Here is a 19,153-nt window from a genome sequence, read left to right as displayed (position 1 = left end):
AGCTAAGATAATATGTGAAAAAGAGGTAGTATGCACCCCATCAAAAAGAGTTGTTGGAAATATGAGAGGCAATAACAGGGTTTGAAGTACTTAAGTACTTCGTAATTATAAAATGTAGCACAAAAAATGGGAATATAATTTGCAGTTGGGAAATTAAGTTTTCTGACTAGGGAAGTTAACATGATTTTACTGTGAGTTTAAAGAATAGAGTTTATGATGGGGAAACAAAAAAACAAAAAGAACCAGTCTTTAGTTAAATCATTCATTTGTCAGTTGCTTGGGTGGGAGGGTAAAACATCTTTAAGACATCCAGTTATCTTGATATATGCAGAAAAGAATGATTCTTTTTTCCTTTACTTTTCTTAAAAAGCATCCATTAAAACCATTTCACTTTTTTTAAGGTTGATACAGAATTTCTTTAAAATGTAGTAATGTTGTATTTGTCAATTTGTCTTTTGAATAGATTCAGGCTATTAAAATGATGGTTCGATGGCTCCTTGGAATGAAAAATAATCACAGTAAATCAGGAACATCTACCTTAAGATTGTTAACTACAATATTGCATAGTGATGGAGACTTGACAGAACAGGGAAAAATTAGGTATGTAATTATTATTTCAAAATTATTGCACACTATCTCAGTATCTGGTATAATTGTTTAATGGTGCAGTTTCTTTTTAAGAAAGTAGCTAGTTGAACACTACATCAAAAACTAATGATGTGCTATATGTTGGCTATAATTGAACATAAAAAAAGGTAAAAAATTTAAAAAAATAAAATACAAAAAAAAGTAGTTAGTATTCCTATGTATGTGTGCATATATTTTTATTGTAATATGCTTTTGTACAGTGATCATTTCAAAATGGCAGTCATATGTCAGAGGCAGGGTATTGCTATATATTGTAAATATTTTTAAACAACAGATGTTTACTTTTTTGAATATCTAATGTGTGAAAATGGTTAGTAACTTATTAGTAACTGATGTTTTCCGTTCTTGTTAATGTCTAAAGGAAAAAGAACACACTAGGTAGAAGACAACTTACTGAATCTATTTCCAGAAGTAGAAATATATGCAAACTTAAAAATGTACTAGATGTAAATTATATAAACGCATGCACTTTGTTTTGTTTGAAAGATGTGGTTTAGTATGGTGATTGAAAAAGTGGACCCTGGAGCCTGGATTCAAATCCTGACACCACCATTTACCAGCAAATTACTTTAACCTCCTTATGTCTCAGTTTCTTCATTTATAAAATGGAGATAATGATTATACTTATCTTGTCTAGCTATTATAATTAAATTAGTCATTATTTATGGGCTTATTTAGATCTCATTTCACCTGTTTTTATTCATGTTATTCTTTAATGAAATCAAATGTGTATTTGAATTCTGCAAATATATGTGAATTACATTAGTTCACTTTTAAAACAAGTTTTTATATAGAAATTCAGTCTTCAAAAACTTAGTTGTAAAATATTTAATTTAATTATTTATCTTTATACAAAATAAGCTCCAGTAAGAAAAACAGACTTTCCTTTAGTGGTGGTTGATATAATAGCCACTTGGAATATTGCTGTTGATGCACTGAATACAGAACCTTATAAATGCTGGCATGCATTCAGTCAGTATTTTTACATGATCCTTAGAAAGTTAAGGGGGGGTTGGGGTACCTGGGTGGCTCAGTCGTTAACCGTCTGCCTTCGGCTCAGGTCATGATCCCAGTGTCCTGGGATTGAGCCCCGCATTGGGCTCCTTGCTCTGCGGGAAGTCTGCTTCTCCCTCTGCCACTCCCCCTGCTTGTGTTCCCTCTCTCGCTGTGTCTCTCTCTGTCAAATAAGTAAATAAAATCTTTAAAAAAAAAAAAAAAGAAAGAAAAGAAAGTTAAGGGGGGATTCTTAAATCAATTCAATCATTAGATTTTAGAAGACCAAGAGTGTGTCTTTTATGTCACTCTCAGTGCTTGCTGTATATACGGTAGACACATACTTGTTTCATGAATATTGAATCTTTTACTGTGGAAGAACATAGGGGGCACTAGTTAAGAAGTTACAACTTTCCCTCCTTTTCAGTCTGAAATCCCTGTAATTTATCTAATATATCACTATATAAGGAAGGATTGTTCAGATGTATTTATTAGTTAAGAGTTTACTAATCTTTGAGGTGTGTCCTATTCAGCAGAAGTTTTCTTAAATTTAAAAGGAGCTTCTTGGTAATATTTGAACAGTTGAATTCTAACTAAAAATTGTGATGTTTTCCACTACACCTGCTTTCATTCTTCTTTTGTACTTAGCACATTAGTTTTAGTTGACTTGATTAACAAGTTAGGACATTTTTGTACGTAATCTGTAAGTAAGCACATATCCATAAAAAATCCATAGTGGAAGACTTTAGACCCAATAACTAAACATACAAATAGATTTTTTTTAAGCTTCTCTAAAAGCTGTTTTGTGTAGGATGAGGGAATTAAATGACTTTAGTATAGAGAAGAGTTTTGTAGTATTAGACACCATCTTCCAAAGTTAAGTAAACATAATAGGGTGTTTGTGCTCCATCCTTTTTTTGGCCACAGGAATTTTTACAAAATTAGGTATAGCAAATAGAAATGTTTTTGTGTAAACATTTAGAACTCTAACTTACTTTCTTTCTTGCTTATTTTTTAGTAAACCAGATATGTCACGTCTGAGACTTGCTGCTGGGAGTGCTATTGTGAAGCTGGCACAAGAACCTTGTTATCATGAAATCATCACATTAGAACAGTATCAGCTCTGCGCATTAGCTATCAATGTAAGGAAGGTGGCCAAACAGAATATGACTTTATATGGTCTTTGACTTTTAGGAAGAAAAAAGTCCACCATGATGGTAGAGATAAAAGTCTTGAATTGTCTCCTTTTGGAAAATGTATTCATGAGAAATGTTTCAGAGTTCTAAAACTGTTGATTTTTGGGTTGCTAACATAATACATTTGATTCTTGTTATTTGTAGTAGTTCTGTTCTACAGAGTCACCCAAATCACTGCATTAGCAAATACTGAACCATTGCTTATAAGGAAAATATACGGGTGGTTTCTCCAAGCCTCTGGTCACATTTTTGTCAGTCTGTCAGTACATAATTTAAAGATAAATTATTTAATATATAGTCGTGTCATTAACATTGAACTCATGACCAACAGAGCTGTAACTCATGCCTCAATGAAGCTTCACTAACATACTTTCTTCCTAAGTCACATCACAACCTTCTTGCTTTTAGAAACACTAAACAGCACTATGCTTGGGAGCTATTTTAAACAACAAAATCACCAACAAATGCACAAAAACACAAAAAATGTGGAACTAAATAGACTGTCAAAAGGACAATAGTTTCTAAATATGAGAGCTGACATAACAGGCAAAGCATTGCTTTGTTCAGCTTCAGCTGGGACATGGGTCAGACGATTCAGATTGTTTGTTGCTCTGCTCATGTACACCAGTGACCCTGAAAATGCTTCAAGCGTTGATTTTGGGGTTACAAATAAATTTTAGTGAGTAGGTGAATTCACAGATTTGGATTGTTTGTAAATGAGGATTTGAATGTATTTAGTTCTTTTTCTTTTTATTATGTTAATCACCATACATTACATCATTAGTTTTTGATGTAGTATTCCATGATTCATCCTTTGCGTATAACACCCAGTGCTCCGTGCAGTACGTGCCCTCTTTAATACCCATCACCAGGCTAACCCATCCCCCCACCCCCCTCCCTTCTAGAACCCTCACTTTGTTTCTCAGAGTCCATTGTCTTTCATGGTTCGTCTGATTTCCCCCCCTCCATTCTTCCCTTCCTGCTATCTTCTTCTTTTTTTTTTTTCTTAACATGTAATGTACTATTTGTTTCAGAGGTACAGGTCTGTGATTCAACAGTCTTACACAATTCACAACACTCACCATAGCACATACCCTCCCCAATGTCTATTACCCAGCCACCCCATCCCTCCCACCCCTACCATTCCAGCAACCCTCAGTTTGTTTCCTGAGATTAAGAATTCCTCATATCAGTGAGGTCATATGATACATGTCTTTCTCTGATTGACTTATTTCGCTCAGCATAACACTCTCCAGTTCTATCCACGTCGTTGCAAATGGCAAGATTTCATTCCTTTTGATGGCTGCATAATATTCCATTGTATATATATACCACATCTTCTTTATCCATTCATCTGTCGATGGACATCTTGGCTCTTTCCACAGTTTGGCTATTGTGGACATTGCTGCTATAAACATCGGGGTGCACGTACCCTTTCGGATCCCTACTTTTGTATCTTTGGGGTAAATACCCAGTAGTGCAATTGCTGGATCATACGGTAGCTCTGTTTTCAACTTTTTGAGAAATCTCCATACTGTTTTCCAGAGTGGCTGCACCAGCTTGCATTCCTACCAACAGTGTAGGAGGGTTCCCCTTTCTCCGCATCCCTGCCAACATCTGTCATTTCCTGACTTGTTAATTTTTCTTTGCTTTTGTTATTAATAGGCTTATATAATTGGCTGCTCCCATGTTAGGGGAAAAGATATTTACAATTGTTAGATCTTCTTGTTGGATAGACCCTTTAAGTATGATGTAGTGTCTCTCCTCATCTCTTATTATAGTCTTTGGTTTAAAATCTAATTCGTCTGATATAAGCATTGCCACCCCTGCTTTCTTTTGGTGTCCATTAGCATGGTAAATGGTTTTGCACCCCCTCACTTTCAGTCTGGGGGTGTCTTTGGGTCTAAAATGAGTCTGTTGCAGGCAGCATATCGATGGGTCTTGTTTTTTTATCCAATCTGATAGCCTGTGTCTTTTGATTGGGGCATTTAGCTCATTTACATTCAGGGTAACTATTGAAAGATAGGAATTGAGTGCCATTGTATTGCCTGTAAGGTGACTGTTACTGTATATTGTCTGTGTTCCTTTCTGGTCTATGTTACTTTTAGGCTCTCTCTTTGCTTAGAGGACCCCTTTCAATATTTGTTGTAGGGCTGGTTTTGTGTTTGCAAATTCCTTTAGTTTTTGTTTGTCCTGGAAGCTTTTTATCACTCCTTCTATTTTCAGTGACAGGCTAGCTGGATATAGTATTCTTGGCTGCATATTTTTCTCATTTAGTGCTCTGAATATATCATGCCAGTCCTTTCTGGCCTGCCAGGTCTCTGTGGATAGGTCTTTTGTCAATCTAATGTTTCTACCATTGTAGGTTACAGATCTTTTCTCCCGAGCTGCTTTCAGGATTTTCTCTTTGTCTCTGAGACTCCGTAAGTTTTACTATTAGATGTCAGGGTGTTGACCTATTTTTATTGATTTTGAGGGTGGTTCTCTGTGCCTCCTGGATTTTGATACCTGTTTTCTTCCCCAAATTAGGGAAGTTCTCTGCTATAATTTGCTCCAATATACCTTCTGCCCCCCTCTTTCTTCTTCTTCTGGGATCCCACTTATTCTAATATTGTTTCGTCTTACAGTATCACTTATCTCTCGAATTCTGCCCTCGTGATCCTCTAGTTGTTTATCTCCTCTTTTTCTCATCTTCTTTATTTTCCATCATTTGGTCTTCTATATCACTAATTCTCTCTTCTGCCTCATTTATCCTAGCAGAGCCTCCATTTTTGATTGCATCTCATTAATAGCGTTTTTTATTTCAACTTCGTTAGATTTTAGTTCTTTTATCTCTCCAGAAAGGGTTTCTCTAATATCTTCCATGCTTTTTTCAAGCCCAGCTAGTATCCTTAAAATCGTCTTTCTGAACTCTAGTTCCGACATCTTACTGATGTCCATACTGATCAGGTCCTTGGCAATCAGTACTGCCTCTTGTTCTTTTTTTTTGAGGTGATTTTTTCCATCTTGTCATTTCGTCCAGAGGAGAATAGATGAATGAGAGAACAAAACGCTAACAGGGTAACAACGTTCCCCAAAAAATATACACTAAACAAATCAGAAGAGACCTGAAACTGGGGGAAAAGAAAGGGAAAGAAAGAAAAAAGAAAAAAAAAAGAAAAAGATAAAAACAAACAAAAAACCAGAGTATGATCATATATGATCAGGCTGGTGCATAGATCAGTGCCGCACACTAAATTTTGGGCGTATTTTGGTCTGTTAGAAGAAAGTGGCTCCCAAAATTTTAAAGAAAGGAAAACTTATATATGTACAAAAATAAGGGTTAATATCAAAAGGGATGGAATATGACTGTAAAGATGAAAATTATAAAAGATTTTATGAAAGAAATTGATAAGTTGGTTGAAAAAAGAAAGAAGAGGATTTTAAAAAAAAGGAGAGAATGTGATCAGGCAGGAGAGTAGAACAAAGCCATACACTAGAGATTTAGGGTATATTTTGGTCTGTTAGAAGAAACTGTATCCCAAAATTTTAAAGAGAGAAAACTTATATATATATACCAAATATAAGGTTAACTACTATGAAGGGATAGAATATGACTCAAAGTGAAAAATAAAAAAGATTTTTTATAAATGGGATTGATAAGATGTTGGTGGAAAAAGGGAAATAGAAAAATTCAAAAAAAGAAAAAATGAAAGTTAAAAAAAAATTAACTTTGAAAGACTAAAGAATCATGGGAAAAAAGCCATGAATTCTATGTGCTGTATTCCCCTAGCGCTGGAGTTCTGCCATTCTCATTGATCAGTAAACTTGGTCTTGGCTGGCTGTTCTTGCTGATCTTCTGGGGGAGGGGCCTGTTGCCTGGTTCCCAGATGTCTTTGCCAGAGGCGGAATTGCCCCACCCTTGCTGGTCCGGGCTAAGTAATCTGCTTGGGTTTGCTCTCGGTAGCTTTTGTTCCCTGCAAGCTTTCCATAGAGCTTTGGAGGACGAGAGTGAAATGGCGGTTTCCCAGTCTCCGCCCTGGAGGAGCCGAGAACTTGGGACCCCACTCCTCAGTGAGCCCCCAGAGAAAAGCAGTCAATCACTCCCGTCTCCCCAGTCTCCGGCCGCACTCCGTGCTCACCTGGCCTGTGACAGAGCGTTTCTATCTCTGGCACCCGACTTGTGTGGAGTCTCCAAACCCAGCAGATCCCTGCAGTGTGCTCCCGCGCCGCTCCTCCTGGGGGAGGAAGGGGAGTCTCCCTGGATCTGCTGCTTGTTGGGTCCCTGCTGGAGGAGCAGAGGCCCAGCTGTGCCAGGGATCACGGTTTATGGCAACCCCGAGCTGAGAGCCCGCTCCTCAGCTCTGTCTCTGCAGCTCGCTTCCCTGCTCCGATACCTGGGAGCTCTGCCACACTCAGGCTCCCCCTGTCTTTCTGTGACCGCGAGGGTCCTGAAACCACACTGTCCCGCGAGGGTTCCACCCCCTGCTTAGCCACTGGAGCGACGTCCCTCACTGGAGCCAACTTCTAAAAGTTCCGATTTTGTGCTGCGGGGCTCTCTCACTTGCCGGTAGCGGCCGACGGAGGCCCCTTCCCCCGCCGTCTACCCTCCTGAATATCGCCTCAGATTCACTTCTCTGCACATCCTTACCTTCCTGAAAGTGGTCGCTTTTCTGTTCAGAGAGTTCCTGCTATTCTTTTCTTCAGTCTCCTGTTGAGTTTGTAAGTGTTCAGAATGGTTTGATCCCTATCTAGCTGAATTCCTGGGACCAGACGAAATTTAGGTCTCCTACTCCTCCGCCATCTTGCTCCTCCCCCTGAATGTATTTAATTCTTAAATGGAAGAAAAAAATATGCAGAAATTTACAGTTTTGTAAAGATACAGTATAGATTAATTTTAGGTCAGAAGCATTTCTTGTTATTCAAGCCAGTTAAATTTTCAAATTATTAACAGTGATACTAATGGATTCATACTCAGTCTTACAGATTTCATATTAGAGTAACATAATATTTGATCACTTTGGAAGTTTTTAGCGTCATTGAGAAAATTAAAAAGGACTTCCATAATAGTAAATTTGATATTTCAGTATGAGTTTTTAATTCATTATTTGGTCATTTTACACTGGATTTTCTTGTTCTTTTCCAAGTAGTCTTATGTATAAGAATTTGGCATTTCTTTCAGGGATAATTATAATTTTTCTCTCCACCCTTCCTTCTGCTTATTTAAAAATTAGTGCTTATGTGTGACCCCTAGACATAAACAGTCATTTGTTTTTTAATTGTAATCATTTTGTAAGTTTTTGGTGCTTTAGTCTTTAAAATAGCTATTCCAAATCCTGTTTATAATTTGTTTTAGTTTTAGTGTTGTAATTCAGATATTCACACTGACCCATTTGAAAATGGGATTTTGGGGAGTCCATAATTTCCTGGTTTAGTTTTCCTCATTTAATTTTAGAGATAATTTTATTTTGCAAGAAAGTGAAAATTGTTTAAAAAGTATATATTAAATTTCTTAGAAGAAAACCTTTGTAATTTTTTTTTTTTTTAATTGGTGATTCTAGCAGTCTGTTGATTTATCATGTTCTTGGTCTGATATTTCTAAGGGTGTTGATGCTACCAGTATTGAAGTGGAAATTTTTACAGAAGTATGGAAATATGTGAAAGAAATGGGCTTTGTTTGAAACTTACTGTGTATAAGAAGTATGTACAAATTGTACAATGTCCTCTGTGAAAAGCATCCACACTTATGGACTTCTAGAGATTTTCTAGCACACTATATGTTATATATTACTATCTCAATCACCAAATTCCCAAGGTGGAAGTTCAAATTGCCTGTTTTAAGATGGTTTTTGAATTCTGTTGACTGTGGAACATATGTTTATTGTTAAAAGTTAGTTATTAGCATATTCTCACAACTTACAGACATGGAGTTACCCTCTTGTGAACAAAACCTTTCCCTAATTCTGCTGTTCTTGTAAACCACATGCCTATCTCTCTTTTTTAAACCTCCAAACCTCAAAGAGTAATCCGTATCTTTGTCTGTCTTACCCTTTTATCTCTCACTCCTCATTACTCATACTTTTGGCTTTTGCCTTCCTTCTTTTTCCAAAAATGCTTTGTTAAAGGCATCAAATCCAGTATCTTAGTCTTCATTATACATGTCCTTTCTGCATTATTTGACAGAGCTCATGGCATCTTTATTCTTGAAATTCTCCTCAGTTTCTATCTCCTGATTTTTGTCATGCTTCTCTGACTACATTTTTGGTTGTTTTTTTTCTTCACTTTAAATGTATATTTTCTTTCTTTTTTAAAAGATTTTATTTATTTGAGAGAGAGTGAGACCAAGAGCATGATTGGGCGAGGGGAAGGGCGGAGGGAGAAGCAGGCTCCCCACTGAGCAGGGAACATCCTGACGTGGGGCTCGATTCCAGGACCCCAAGAGCATGACCTGAGCCTGAGCCAAAGGCAGTCGCTCAGTCAACTGAGCCACCCCGGCACCCTTGTAAATACATGTTTTCTATGTGGATCTGCCCATGACTAAATTTTCCACTTACACATTTCTTTTTTGGCCGTCGCATTGTCTATGTAGATGACTCCCATACTAGCAACATTAGCTTTTTTCAAGTCAGAGTCTGGTCCCACTTCTACGTTAAACAGAAATTTGAAACTTTTGTGTTCTGTGAATGTGAAGACTAAATTCATAATCTTTCCTAAATCTATTCTTTATTGAGATGTAGAGCCTCAGTAAGCATTAAATAAATCCAAATGGCATTCTTAGATTGAAAAGCATGATTTATTTTTGACTATTTGCTTGTCCTTGCACCTTATTGCAAAAGTGCAGATAATCTGTCCTATACTTATTATATCTTTTCATTCGTATCTTCTTAACTATTCTTAACCACCATAATCATCATTAGCTCTGACCTAGACTATTGTGAGACTTTTCTTCTCCACTGTGAGTTAAATTTCCCTATCACAGTTCCAATCATATTATTCCCCCAGTCAAAAATATTTAGGACCTTGGGGCGCCTGGGTGACTCAGCCGTTAAGTGTCTGCCTTCGGCTCAGGTCATGATTCCAGGGTCCTGGGGACCCTGCTCAGTGGGAAGCCTGCTTTTCCCTCTCACACTTACCTTGCCTGTGTTCCCTCTCTTGCTGTCTCTTTCTCTCTGTCAAATAAAATCTTAAAAGAAAATATTTAGGACCTTACACTTGTAAAAAAGAAAAAAGTGCATATATTTTACAGCTTGGCCATTTGAGCCCTTCTAATTTGTCGACCCAAATATACATTTTTAACCCACTACCCTTATCTACCCTCATGTGTGTGAAGCTGAATAATTTTTTTCTTTTATGTGCCTGTAGTTTGCTGCCTCTGTCTTTCTTCTCGCCCTCCCATTTCTTCACATCCAAATCCGACCCTTTTTGCAAATCAAGGCTTAAACACAAACTTCTCCACAAAACTTGCTCAGATTCTTACAGCTGGTCTCATTTTTATTCCCCGCAGATTTTATCTACAGTCCTCTGATACATACATGTCTTGTGCTTTCTTTATTTATGTACCTGTGGTTTATTTCTCTTACTTGAGTTGAGCTCTTTAGAGGAGTATTGTGTCTCAGAGGCCTTTGTTATATATCTGAATAGAAAGCAAACCTGGAGAAATAGAAATTCAATAATACGAATCTTACTGTTATTTAATTAGCTGAGTATTTTATAATTTGAATGCAATTCATGAACTGTGTGCTGTACGTTGTTCTAGGTTCTGTAAATACAGAGATGAGTGAGTCATGGCTACTGCCCTCAAGAACATAACTTCTTAGGAGAACAGAAAATATAAATAAGTGTTGATAATACAGTGTGATACACAAAATAATTGAATTATTTGCAAGATACCATCAGTAGTTTTGTGGATAATTTGTATTAGAAAAGGCCACTAAAAGTGAATTTACATAAGATGCAGACTAAAATTAATTTCACAGTTAGTAGTGAATAAAAGCTTTTAATTGGAACTTTATTTTGGAGGAAAATGTTCTGTAGTATTAGACACTATCTTCTTTTTTCCTTATATTGAACCAAATATTGTTTATAACCATAACCATGAAAGTATCAAGTGTTTACTTTTCTGAGAGTATATTTTTTCTGATAAAAATTGTATTACTCTATCCTGTACTTCACATTTAACTTTTATAACATAGTGAAAAGGGTAATCATCTTTGCAAAAAACAAAATAAACATTTGAAGACTTCCTCAGTTCCTAGGAACTCATCTTTTAAATCTTTATTCAGATGATTCTATTTGATGTATCTGTTTGTCATCATTCTTGTCAATTTTCTCATCTTTTATCACTGTGTCAGTTGCTTGCAAATGATTTAACAGTTCCTCTCTAACTTCACTTTAATGACTTTTTGGACTCTTACTACCTTTGCCATATTAATTTGCTTTGTTAGATCCTGAATGATTTGTGAGAAAGTGACAGACATGGTCTTGGTTGGGAATGTATCTGAATGGGGGGAGGGATGTGTTGGGGAGATTAATTTTTTAATGAATGGTATGCTCATTTGTGAATATATTTGTGATATGTTCACTTATACAGTTTGTAATTGGGCATTTTCATAGTAAATAATCAGATAATGAAGATTCCTTTCCCTCATGGGAATTTTAATACTGAGGAAGGAATGAGTTAACATTAACTTTATTTTGTTGAGTGTGAGGGTAGATAATAGATAATATTTCTACGAAAGCTAGAATGCTTTCTAAAAGGTATTTGGTGTAATAAACTGAAATTTATATTTTTTATATAATTTTTAAAAAAGATTTTATTTATTTGAGGAGAGAGAGAGAGAGAGAGCACCAGCATAGGGGAGAAGGAGAGGGTAGAAGCAGACTCCCTGCTGAGCAGAAAGTCTGACAGACAAGAGCTTGATCCCAGGACCCCAAGATCATGACCTGAACTAAAGGCAGATGCTTAACTGACTGAACCATCCAGGTGCCCATTATTTTCTTTATATATATATATATACATATATATGTAATATATATAAATAAAATTTTATGTATAAATATTTTATTTATATATAAATGTAAATTTACATATAATTTTTATATATAAATATATGTTTATATATATACATTTTTTAAAAAGATTTTATTTGGGAGAAAATAAACTGAAGTTTAAATTAAATGAAAGAAGATATACAAAATAAGGATTTAAAAATAAGTGCAAGATGTTATGACCTAGGTTTTGAAGAAAAACAAAATGAACATTATAGATAGTAGAAATAGTATACATAACATTGCAATAATATGAAACATACCACACTTTGTGTTAATTGGTGGAGGGTAAGGTGTAATTATGAAGGTCTTTGTATGTCTATAGAAGATCTTTGTATGTCCCATATATGACTTAAATATCATATTGAACTTTGTCCTATAGTTTATTCCACAGATAATCTGTATATCAAATATTGTGCTAAGTTTAGAGGCACAAAGGTGAATAAAGATATAGTTCTTGTCTTTACGGAATGAGCAGTGATAGGTAAGACCTATAAACCAATATTTTAATACTGTATAGTAAATGCTATGCTGCAGATATACATAGAATGCTAAGAGGGCACAGAGCTGGATGCCTGATAAAGACTCCACAATGATTTCTGAAGCTAGAGGAGCCATTGTTAGAGTTGAGGAGGAGTTGGTTAGGAGAATGGAGGTGGGTGGTTTAGGAGAGGGAGTATGAGGGAAACAGGCACAGCGGTAATGAACAGTTGGTTCATTTATAGAACTGAAAGTAATTTGGTGTTTCTGAAATTGATTAGAGTTGTGCATTTTAATCTGAAAATGCAAAATATATGAAAATCTAAAATATATAAATTGGACAGAGTTTTATCTTGCTCAGTAACTGAGGTAGCCTAGTATGAGATACTGTTTAAACTATTTTTAATACCTTAACTTAGGATGGATTTATATGTACTAGTTTTATCTGTTTTAAAAGTACATTCAGGGCACCTGGGTGACTCAGTCAGTTAAGCATCTGCCTTTGGCTCAGGTCATGATCCCAGGGTCCTGGGATCCAGCCCTACATGGGGCTCCCTGCTCATGGGGCGTCTGCTTCTCCCTCTCCCTCTGCCCCTCCCCGTGCTCATGCTTGTGCTCTCCATCTCTTTCTTTCTCTCTCAAATAAGTAAATAAAATCTTTTTTTTTAAAAGTACATTCATTGGGGTGCCTGGGTGGCTCAGATGGTTAAGTGTCTGCCTTCGGCTCAGGTCATGACCCCGGAGTCCTGGGATCAAGCCCCACATCAGGCTCCTGGCTCAGCAAGGAGCCTGCTTCTTCCTCTCCCTCTGCCTCTCCCCCTGTTCATGCTCTCTCTGTCTCTCTCTCTGTATCTGTGTCTCAAATGAATACATAAAATCTAAAAAAAAAAAAAAAAATACATTCATTATTTTCTAACACATGTAACTGGTAGTTATTAATTAGGGTCCAGGTAAACACTCCAGCCTTGAAATTAACATATCACAACATCTCAGTCTTGTGAGCAGAAGCAATGGTTGTGAATACACTTAGTCTCCTTTACCCTTCAAATTTTGTATTTGGGGTTTTACTTACTCTTTGCTGCCATATGAGTAATCTGTGGAATAATTATGTCTTTACAGGATGAATGCTATCAAGTAAGACAAGTGTTTGCTCAGAAACTTCACAAAGGCCTTTCCCGATTACGGCTTCCACTTGAGTATATGGCAATCTGTGCACTTTGTGCAAAAGATCCTGTAAAAGAGAGAAGAGCTCATGCTAGGCAGTGTCTGGTAAAAAATATAAATGTGAGACGCGAGTATCTGAAGCAGCATGCAGCTGTTAGTGGTAAGCATATATGAAAATGAAAAGTATACTTTTCTAGCCAGTTTCAGTTTTATAGAATACAAAATGATGTTACTGTTATTTATTATTGTCTAATCGGCAGTCGTTAAATATAAGGTTGTTACTATTTTTCAGTAACTGCTTTCCTTTAAAAAAGGTCATTTTTAAAATATAAATGCATAGGTATTTAAATAGCAACCCATATCTCTTTATATAACTGACTAAATGGCTAAGGAAAATAAGCACTGACACTGGAGATACTTTAAATAAAACAGTAAAATACAGATAATACATATAAAGATTGTCTTAAGTACTGTCTTTTAGATTAAAAAAGTACAGGTCTTTCATTTTTCATCATTCTCACCTGGAGCTGATGTTAGTATCAGGTGCTTTTGTGCCTGTTTTTAATCTGCTCACTTTATCCCATCTATATTATTATCAAATAGTATCAATTATCCTATATTTGTGCGGTATTAACATTGAAAGATGTATCATATTTTTGCTTAGCAGCTTAAGGGAGTCTTAAACATACGGTTGCTCATAATAAGAAAAATGGATCTTATGTTTCTTAATTTCTTAGTCTTGGATAGTTTGTTCTGGTCACTTTTTACCATGTGCATTTGGAAATGAAAATATGTGTCTTTATAGCCTCAACAAATGGTGCATTTAGTAGGCATTTCAATATTGGACGTGGTGGATGAGTAAATAAACTTGTTTTTGATGTTCCTCAGCACTAGACATTTCAGTATATTTTTCTTCTAGCCATGTGGGTAAACTACTGGAATGCAGGAAATATGGTATCAGAGTCAGACAGAAAGAGTAAGATTTGGTTTTCTAACAACCTGGATATTTTTGTTTTGTCTTGTTTTTTTCTTTTTCAGAAAAATTATTGTCTCTTCTACCAGAATATGTTGTTCCATATACAATTCACCTTTTGGCACATGACCCAGATTATGTCAAAGTACAGGATATTGAACAACTTAAAGATGTTAAAGAGTAAGACTTTTTCATCCCATTTTCATGTTTTCTGAAGTTTTTTTTCTTCGCTGCTGATAATGGAATCTCCATTATAATTAGTTTATTAGATTTATTTAATTTCTTAGGAGTTTAAGGTTCTTTCCCTTATTCTCTTGTTTTTCTTTTTTCATACCATCTCTTCATATTTCATTTCCTATGTGATTTTCCAAAACTTAATTTAGCACAATTACTGTACTACTATTCTGTTTCTCTACCGTTCTGGCATTTCTTTTCTAGGATGCAGTCCATTAAAAGCTACTGTTCCAGTTCCTGTCTTTTCCTACTTTCTTCTGCAACTCTGGATTTTCATGTGGGCTTTATTCACATAGCACTTTTTCTTTGCAGTAACTGTCTTCCTCTGTAGGAAGAGAGAATGGTCTAATTTAATAATGGGCCAAGTTGGTAACCAGGGAACTACCCCACTTACGACTTCATTGGTGATTCTATTTCAAGTTTATGACACTTGTAATTCTTTCAAAGATTATTGTTGAGAGGCCAAAAAACCATCTATGCCTGGGTGTGGAATAGGGAAATATAATGGTGTTTAGAGAAATCTTTATAACACCAGCATAGTTCTTTAAGTTTGAGACCCTAGTTCTCTTTCTGCTATAATAAAGGATTACCATTGTGGTTTTGAATAAATGAATTTATTATGCCTTTAGCTTCCTGTTAAAATAACTGCTGGTTTCTTAGTTCATAGAAATATTATATAGTTAAATATTTGAGGTGCCTTAAGAGATAAAATCAAATTACTTATAACTTTCTCATGGCAAGGGAAAAGCCACAGTTTCTGTTTTTTTAAAAACAAGCAATTCTCCCAAAATGAGTTCTGCGTTAGAGTGATTGTAACTAATGAAAACTTTTAACCACCCCACTTTCTCAGAGAACTTTGGTTTTTGAAATACATTTGATGTTCTTCGGAACTTACTAAACATTTGGTTTATTTTTAAATTGCCCCAGTATAGTCATGAGTAATCTCCCCATTCTGTCAGAGAGCTACTCCAGGAGAACTTATCCTATACCTGAGATCCTTAACGTTATTTTTCCCCTTCTAGAATGATACCTTGCTTCACATTTCTCTCTTCTTCCTTACTTTTCTCCTCTGTGCTAAAACCCTGTCCCATTCTGTCTGTAAAGTGATAAAGCACTTTTGGTTTGTTCTAGAATAGTTTTATGTAAATAACTTTAGCTAGTGAAACTTCCTTTTAATTTTTCCCTCTTTAAGCAAAGACAGTATGTGTAGTTGTCAGCCATGACTTTTTCTTCTCTAACTTATTCAGGGAGATTCTTAACTACTGAGTGGGGTAGTTCTATTTTCTTGAAAACTTCCAATCAGGATTGCAGTCAGTCTTGAGTATTTGAGGCTTCATTTTATCCAGGGCCCAGTTATTACTTTAGGCAGTCTCTTCCCTCCCAATCATTGCTAGGAGTTAGGATCACTTCATTCGCTTCACCATTTAAGTTCTTTTTTAACCTGCCTCCTTGGGAACATTAGTGAATTTTTGGGAAGGGGTCTTGTGAATTCACACTTACATTGTTGATAAGTTATGATATGTATGTGTGACATACCCTTTTTTCTCTGTTGATTGATAGGTGGTTTTCTCTTTTTAATTTTTTCCTTTTGTGGAGTTTATTGTATTTATATTTGGAATTATTGTATCTATATTAAGCAACCAGTTTTTTCCACTTCATTTCTTTTTCTCCCCCCTCCTTTTTTTAGATGTCTTTGGTTCGTTCTAGAAATATTAATGGCTAAAAATGAAAATAACAGTCATGCATTTATCAGAAAGATGGTAGAAAATATTAAACAAACAAAAGATGCCCAAGGACCAGATGATGCAAAAATGAATGAAGTATGTAATTCTTTTTGAATAATTATGATTCCATGTTGATATAAGCATTCTAGTGTGGATATGCTACTTCTGTAGTATGTATAGACATTATCAAGTCTTTTTATTAGTATTTAATAATTAGTATTTCTATTAGTAGTTTGAATTACCGATGTAGAATTACTAATACGGAAATTAGTGGTAGTGCTGTTACAAGGAAATAATGAACATAATAGTTTGACTTACACTGTTGTACTGAAAACTGCATATAGTCATAACCTTAATGTGCTTTGCAGATAATTGCATTGTTTTTACAAGTTGAAGGTTTGTGGCAACCCTGCACTGAGCAAGTCTCATGGCATCATTTTCCAACAGCATTTGCTTATTTCATGTCTCTGTGTCACATTTCAACAAGTATTTCAGACTTTTTCATTGTTACTGTTTATGTTATGGTAAACTGAGATCAGTGATCTTTGATGTCAACTATTGTAATTGTTTTGGGGTGCCACAAACTGTACCCACCTAAGATGGCAAACTTAATTGACACATGTTGTGTATGTTCTGACTGCTCTATCCAGCAGCCGTCCCCCCATATTTCTCCCTGTTCTCAGGCTTCCCTGTTCCCTGAGACACAACAATACTGAAATTAGTCAATTAAGAACCCTACAGTGGCCTCTAAGTGTTCAAGTGAAAGGAAGAGTCACATGTCTCTTACTTTAAATCAAAAGCTAGAAATGATGAAGTTTGGTGAGGAAGGCATGTAGAAACTGAGATAGGCTGAAAGCTAGGTCTCTTTTGCCAAATAGTTAGCCAACTTGTGCATGCAAAGGAAAAGTTTTTGAAGGAAATTAAAAGTGCTACTCCAGTGAAAACCACAAATGATAAGAAAGCAAAACAGCCTTATTGCTGATACAGAGAAAGTTTGGCCTGAATAGGAGATCAAACCAGTGATAACATTCCCTTAAGCCAAAGCCTAATCCAGAGCAAGGCCCTAACTCTGTAATTCTGTGAGGGCTGAGAGAGGTGAGGAAGCTGCAGAAGAAAGTAGAAGCTAACAGAGGTTGGTTCATGAGGTTGAAGGAAAGAAGCCAGCTCCATAGCATAAAGTACAAGGTGAAGCAGCAGGTGCTGATAAAGAAGCTGCAGCAAGTTACCCAGAAGACCCAGCTAAGGTAATTAATGAAGGTGATTACTCTAAAAAACGGTTTTTCAATGTAGATAAAACAGCCTTCTTTTGGAAGAAGATGCCATTGAGGACTTTCATAGCTAGAGAGAAGTCCATGCGTGGCTTCAAAGGACAGGCTGACTCTCTTGTTAGGGGCTAATGCAGGTGGTGACTTGAAGCTGAAGCCAGTGCTCTTGTACCATTCTGAAAATCCTAGGGCCCTTATGAATTATGCTAAATTTACTCTGTGTGCTCTATAAATAGAACAACAAAGCCTGGATAGCAGCACATCTGTTTACAACATGGTTTACTGAATATTTTAAGCCCATACTTGAGATCTGCTAAGAAAGAAAGATTCCTTTCAAAATCTTATTTCTTGTTGATAATGCACTGGTTCATCCAAAAGCTCTGACAGAGATATACAATGAGATTAATGCTGTTTTCATGCCTGCTAACACAGCATCCATTCTGCAACCCATGGATCAAGGAATAATTTCGACTTTTAAGTCTTACTATTTAAGAAGTACATTTTATAAGGGTATAGCTGCCATAGATTGTGATTCTTCTGATAAGTTTGGGTAAAGTCGATTGAAAACCTGGAAAGGATTCTCCATTTTACATCCATTAAGAACATTTGTGATTCATGGGAAGGAGTCAGATTATCGACATGGAGTGGAGTTTGAAAGAAGTGTATTCCAGCCCTCGTGAATGACTGAGGGGTTCAAGACTTCCATGGCTGCAGGAACTACAGATGTGGTGGAAACAGCAAGAGAACTTGCCAGTGGAGCCTAAAGATGTGACTGAATTGCTGCGATTTCATGATAAAACTTTAATGAATTAGGAGTTGCCTGTGATGGATTAGCAAAGAAAGTGGTTTCCTGAGATGGAAACTACTCCTGGTGAAGATGCTGTGAAGATTGTTGAAATGACAACAAAGGATTTAGTGTATTACAAAAACTTAGTTGATAAAACAGGAGTAAGGTTTGAGAGGATTGACTCTAATTTTGAAAGTTCTTCTGTGGGTAAAATGCTGTCAAACAGCATCACATGCTACAGAGAAATTGTTCATGAAAGGAAGAGTCAGTCAATGCAGCAAACTTCATTATTGTCTCGTTTTAAGAAATGACCACAGTTCAGCAACCACCACTCTGATCAGCAGCAGCCATCAACATTGAGGCAAGACTCCCTACCAGCAAAAACATAGCAAATCACTGAAAGCTCAGATGATGGTTAGCATTTTCAGCAATAAATTTTTCTAAAATTATTTATTTACCTATCTATCTATCTATCTATCTATCTATCTATCTATCTATCTATCTATCTTATCTATCTATCTATCTATCTATTTAGGCTCCATGCCCAGTATGGAGCTTGGTGCGGTGCTTTGAACTCATGACCCTGAGATCAAGACCTGAGCTGAGATCAAGAGTCAGATACTCAGCTGACTGAGCCACCCAGGCACCCCTGCAATAAAATA

At 36.1% G+C, this 19,153-nt stretch overlaps 1 protein-coding gene across 5 annotated transcripts in view; it reads left to right on the top strand.

Moving 5' to 3' along the window:
- PDS5B (PDS5 cohesin associated factor B) overlaps window positions 1-19,153 on the top strand; it is a 190,799-nt gene that overhangs the window by 156,590 nt on the left and 15,056 nt on the right. For all 5 annotated transcript variants that reach the window (XM_032403217.1, XM_032403215.1, XM_032403214.1 and 2 more), the window contains exons 23-27: window positions 464-600; window positions 2,660-2,783; window positions 13,464-13,668; window positions 14,547-14,661; window positions 16,403-16,535. In XM_032403217.1, the coding sequence (XP_032259108.1) occupies window positions 464-600; window positions 2,660-2,783; window positions 13,464-13,668; window positions 14,547-14,661; window positions 16,403-16,535 (714 nt within the window). The remainder of the gene's footprint in view (window positions 1-463; window positions 601-2,659; window positions 2,784-13,463; window positions 13,669-14,546; window positions 14,662-16,402; window positions 16,536-19,153) is intronic.

Source organism: Phoca vitulina, unplaced genomic scaffold (genome assembly GCF_004348235.1).
Source record: "Phoca vitulina isolate PV1807 unplaced genomic scaffold, GSC_HSeal_1.0 scaffold5, whole genome shotgun sequence".
Lineage (NCBI taxonomy): Eukaryota > Metazoa > Chordata > Mammalia > Carnivora > Phocidae > Phoca > Phoca vitulina.
Note: the sequence above shows the minus strand (reverse complement) of the source record. Positions and strands in the feature narration are given on the sequence as shown.